Below are 5,757 nucleotides of genomic sequence, written 5' to 3' on the forward strand. Positions count from 1 at the left end.
AAAAACTAACTCAAAATGGATCAAAGACCTAAATATAAAATCTAAATAAAGATCATGGAAGAAAAAATAGGGACAATGCTAGGAGCCCTAATACAAAGCATAAGCAGAATACGAACCATAAATAACAATGCAGAAACACCAGAAGAGAAACTAGATAACTGGGAGCTCCTAAAAATTAAACACTTATGCTCATCAAAAGACTTTACCAAAAGAGTGAAAAGACAGTCTACAGAATGGGAAAAAATTTTTGGCTACAACATATTCGATCAGGGTCTAATCTCTGAAAGCTACAAGATACTGCAAAGTATCAATGACAAAAAGACAAATAACCCAGTTTAAAAATGGGCAAAGGATATGAACAGGCACTTCAGCAAAGAAGACATTCAGGTGACTAACAGACACATGAGGAAATGCTCACAATCATTAGCCATTAGAGAAATGCAAATCAAAACTACAATGAGATAACCATCTTACCCCAAGAAGGCTAGCATTAATCCAAAAACACCAAATAATAAATGTTAGAGAGGTTGTGGAGAGACTGGAACACTTATACACTGTTGGTGGGAATGTAAAATGGTACAGCCACTTTGGAAATCGATTTGGCGCTTCCTTAAAAAGCTTGAAATCGAAGTATCATACGATCCAGCAATCCCACTCCTTGGAATATATCCTTGAGGAATAAGAGCAATCACACGAATAGATATATGCACACCCGTGTTCATTGCAGCACTGTTCAAAATAGCAAAATGATGGAAGCAACCTAGGTGCTCATCAAGGGACAAATGAATAAGCAAATTATGGTATATTCACACAATGAGATACTATGCAGTGATAAAGAACAACGATGAATCTGCGAAACATCTCATAACATGGATGAATCTGGAAGGCATTGTGCTGAGTGAAATTAGTCAGTGGCAAAAGGACAAATATTGTATAAGACCACGATTATAAGAACTCAAGAAAAGGTTTAAACACAGAAGAAAACATTCTTTGATGGTTATGAAGGTGGCAAGGGAGGAAGAGGGGTATTCACTAACTAGAGAGTAGACAAGAATTAGGTAAAGGGAAGGACAACACACACTACAGGGGAAGTCAGCACAACTGGACTAAACCAAAGGCTAAAAAGTTTCCTGAATACAACCAAACACTTCAAGGGACAGAGTAGTAGGGGCAGGGTCTGGGGACCATGGTTTCAGGGGACATCTAGGTCAATTGACATAACAAAATTTATTAAGAAAATGTTCTGCATCCCACTTTGATGACTGGCATCTGGGGTCTTGGAAACTTGCGAGTGGCCATCTAAGATGCATCAGTTGGTCCCAACCCACCGGGAGCAAAGGTGAATAAAGAACACCAAAGACACAGGGGAAATATTAGCCCAAGAGACAGAAAGGGCCACATAAACCAGAGACTCCATCAGCCTGAGACCAGAAAAACTAGATGGTACCCGGCTACCACCAATGACTGCTCTGACATGGAACACAACGGAGAATCCCTGACGGAGCAGGAGAAAAGTGGGATGTAGAACTCAAATTCTAGTAAAAAGACCAGACTTAATGGTCTGACTGAGACTGGAGGAACCCCAGAAGACATGGCCCCCAGATTCCCTGTTAACTCAGAACTTAAACTATTCCCGAAACCAACTCTTCAGACAAAGATTAGGCTGGACCATAAGACATAAAATGATACTCGTGAAGAGTGTGCTTCTTAGTTCAAGTAGATACATGAAACTAAGTGGGCAGCTCCTGTCTGGAGGTGAGATGAGAAGGCAGAAAGGGATAGAAGCTGGTTGAATGGATATGGGAAAATCTGGGGTGGAAAGGAGGAGTGTGCTGTCACATTATAGAGAGAGCAACTAGGGTCACATAACAATGTGTGTATAAATTTTTATATGAGGCACTAAGTTGAGCTGTATACTTTCACTTAAGGCAAATAAAAAAAAAGAAGCACCGTGGATTTCACAAGCGCACACACAAAAAGATTACAGCCTTGGAAACCCTATTGGACAGCCCTGTAGGGTCACTATGAGTCAAAATCGACTCAACAGCAATGGGTTTTTTAATAGAACTTACTTTTGTTTACTTCATTGTTTTTTGCCTACAGCTATGCTTCTGCTTCTTTTTTCGACTTGAACAAAGTATGCTGATAATTAATTCATTAGATTGGGTGTTATGATTGCATTTGCCCAACTATCTTCATCCTTTCTTATAAGGTATTATATGCCAATATTCAACTTGAGGTTTTTGGTCTTTTCCAGTTTTTCTTTCATTCGTTTATTCACTTATTCAATCAGTCATTCATTTAATCATCAGTCATTCAAACAATACTCATTGTGGGCCATTATCATCCCTGAAAATACAGAGATGTATATGGTACAGTCCTGGCCGTGAGGAGCTCCTCAGTCTAGTAAAGAAGATAAGCAGGTAAACTAATAAATTTCTGCTATGTCAGTAAATGCAGTAGTAGAAAAAGGCATAAGGGACTCACAATGCCAGGGTAGAAGTTTGCTCTGCCTTTGGGCTCAGGCTCAAAAGAGGTTTCTTGAAGGAGGAGGTGTCTGAACTGGATTTTTGAGGGCAAATAGTGACTTATTAGGCACAAAAGTGTGAATTTTCTTACTCTTACCTATGAATAATTAATCTACTTCTGTTTCCCAGGCATTGTGTACACTATTTCTTACTCTTTGTTCACCAAATTATTACTTCACATGCATTCAGAAATGCTCCAATATCTAGTTTACCAAAGCTTTCCCTAATCAGACCCATGAGATTGAATACAATTTAATTCTCAGATTGTCTACCATTGCACCCAGAGTGGTTGGAACATCTTTTCTTTTAAATAATATAACACTTGATTTTATTTTGCTATGTTCAAGGTATTCTGAAAGACTTTTTAAAAGCAGTAATATTATTCTTGGACTTAAAGTTCACTACAGGTTGCTTTAGAAGGAAAAGTCTATAAAATGTGATTAAACAGTAATAAGGAGGTCTAACAATCCCAAAAATATTATAATTTTTAAGGGAGATAAAAAGTTACCAACACTTGCTTGTGTTATTATCAATAGTATAATGTGAGGGCATTCCTCTGATATATGAATGAACATAATTGTGCTTTTACAGTATAAGAATTATGTTACTTACTCTTAAAAATTCTTAAGATTGTTTCAGCTCCTTTTGTTTTAAAACACTTGCTTTTTAGGTGGATTGAAAGTTTTACTAACTCAGCTCATTTTGAAATATCCTGTCTATCTATCGACCTGTTATGTGTCTCTTAAGATTGAAATTTAGGTCAAATTGTAACTTGAATTTAATTTTAGTAAAGAAAATAAGTGTGCCATCTTTAAAAACTGCATTCTAAATTTTAAGCACAATAGATCAAAGTACATCTTATTTAAATAAATACTCTGAAAAACAAGTCTCAATTATTTTTTCCCAAACTTTCTTAAAATAGTCACTGTTCTCTATATAAAATTTGAGGTTATCTTTATTATTTTAAAGAAAGATGAAAAGTTGTTTACTTTAAAATTTTAATGATTTTGCTTTCTAATTATGGAAATTCTCCTTTGGGGATAGCTTTACTTGAACTGTATGTGACATTATTTTTATTTCTCTAGGCTATGATTAAAAGTTTCATGGATGTCTACCAGCTTGCAAGCGCTAGAATTGCTACATTAGAGAAGGAAATGACATCTCATCGAAATCACATTGCAACCTTGAAATCAGAACTTCATACGGCTTGTTTACGTGAAAATGAAAGTTTACAATCAGTAAGTCCTTGTCCTACAGTATTTTTCTCTTCTTTGAATCTTGGGTCACATTTACGTTTGTTTTTATTGCTCACAAGGTCACTGGCCAATATATATAATTTAGGGTAAATGATTAATCAAGCGACATAAAATTACAAGTACGGAGAAATTTTTGAAGGAAGAAAAGCAATTAATTTTTTATTGTATCATGTATAAAGATATGCATATTGTTATCAATACTAAAGCACTACATCAAGATTCCTTTGTGTTGGGCAGTGCAGCTGACAGTTGGCTTTGGCAGTATGCAGAGTTAGAGCTTTGCAAGTGTCTGAAGAGTCTGTGTGTCCCATTAAGACAGAATATTATTAATTATGTGTATAACCAAAATGGTAATTAGAACCTGTGATTTATTCTCTGTAGAAAACTGGACTTATCCATAATACATGCCTAGCTAAAGACGCATGTTGTGATTCATCTATATGATTAAAATTCAGTTTCAGCAGTCATTTTATGTCTTAAAATTTTAGCCTGTGATGAAACTTGGGCTCATTTAAGACTAAAAATAATTTCTATATTTGAAATATGTGTTTGGGGAGTTTTAAAAAAATACATACATTTGTAATATAAAGAAATAAAATAAATAAACATTTAAACTTCTTTTCTCAAAAGGCAGATATGGCAACAGTGAGATAGATTAAGAGGGCTACCAATGATTGGAAAGTCTTTTTTCCTTGTTTGATTTGATTATAGCCGATAAGATTAACTTGTAAGGAAAAACAGTATCCTCTTTATTATTCCATGTTGACTCATTTCAAATGATACATTCAACAGAAAAGGAGTTAGCATTAAAACACATAAGTGTATGGTTACAGTTTGGTTTCTCGGCTCGTTCAGGTCATAGTACAAGTGGCAGCATCTCAGTGCAGCCTTGACCATGATATTTAAAACTGCAACATTCTGCACACCCCTGTACCACACACACACAGATTCTCTCTCTCCTGCCCCATATTGCCTATACACTTTCTACCTTTCTTGTTCAGTTTTTTTAAACTACAGCACTTATCATCAGCTGACATATTGTATTTTATTTATTTGCTTATTGTCTGTCTACTCCCTACCGCCAGTAGAATACAGACTCCATAAAGATAAGCAATAAGAGTGTTTTCTTCAATGCTGTATACCAGTGCCTAGAACAATGCCTGGTACTCGGTAGGCACTCAACAAGTATTTATTGAATGAAAAATGCTAGCAATAAATCCAATAAATGCAAAAAAACAATTATTTAGCATCTGAGATGTGAGTTAATTTGAGTTCAAATTTTAAAGAACTGCTAATTTCTTAATGAGAGAGTAGTAATGACCTCCATTATGAGAGATTAAAATGAGGAATTTTTTTTTTTCTGTGAGGTAGGTACGTTTATTATTCCTCATTTTCACAGATGAGAAAATTGAGACACAGAGAGGTTAAGTAACTTGCCCAAGGCCACACAGCTGGTCTCTGGAGCCCACTGCTCAGTGACTGTACAACCCTTCCTCAGTCTATCTCTCTGTCCTTTTTCCGTGATCCCTCCATGACTATCAGGCCTAATGATACATATTAAGTTATTAGAGGTCCAATGCTTAATTTTTTAAAAAATATTTTATTGTATTTTCGGTGAAAGCTTACAGAGCAAATTAGTTTCCCATTCAACAAATCGTACACAAGTGTTCCATGACATTGGTTGCAATCCCCACACTGTCAACACTCTCCCCATTTCCACCCTAGATTGCCTGTTTCCTTTTATCTGGTTTTCCTACCCCTTCCTGCCTTTGTCATTTTGTATAATTGTTTGTTCTATGGAGCACATTCTTTTTGGGTGTTACTGTTTATTTTACAGGCCTGTCTATTGCTTGGCTGGAAAGTGGTTTCTGGGAATGGCTGCAGTTCCAAGTCAGAGGGTTATCTTAGGGCCATAGTCTTGGGGGTTCCTCCAGTCTCTGTCAGGCCAGTAAGTCTGGTATTTTTTTTTTTTT

The 5,757-nt window shown here is 36.1% G+C and overlaps 1 protein-coding gene across 7 annotated transcripts in view; it reads left to right on the forward strand.

Annotated features, from left to right (window-relative positions):
- The window catches only part of CCDC171 (coiled-coil domain containing 171), a 299,366-nt gene that overhangs the window by 236,529 nt on the left and 57,080 nt on the right, over nucleotides 1-5,757 (forward strand). For all 7 annotated transcript variants that reach the window (XR_002823592.1, XM_023728627.1, XM_023728629.1 and 4 more), the window contains one exon: nucleotides 3,614-3,766. Coding sequence is in view for 6 of the 7 variants with exons in the window: in XM_023728627.1 (XP_023584395.1) it covers nucleotides 3,614-3,766 (153 nt within the window). In the remaining variant the exon portion in view is untranslated. The remainder of the gene's footprint in view (nucleotides 1-3,613; nucleotides 3,767-5,757) is intronic.

This window comes from Trichechus manatus, unplaced genomic scaffold (assembly GCF_000243295.1).
Source record: "Trichechus manatus latirostris isolate Lorelei unplaced genomic scaffold, TriManLat1.0 scaffold00025, whole genome shotgun sequence".
Taxonomy (NCBI): Eukaryota; Metazoa; Chordata; class Mammalia; order Sirenia; family Trichechidae; genus Trichechus; species Trichechus manatus.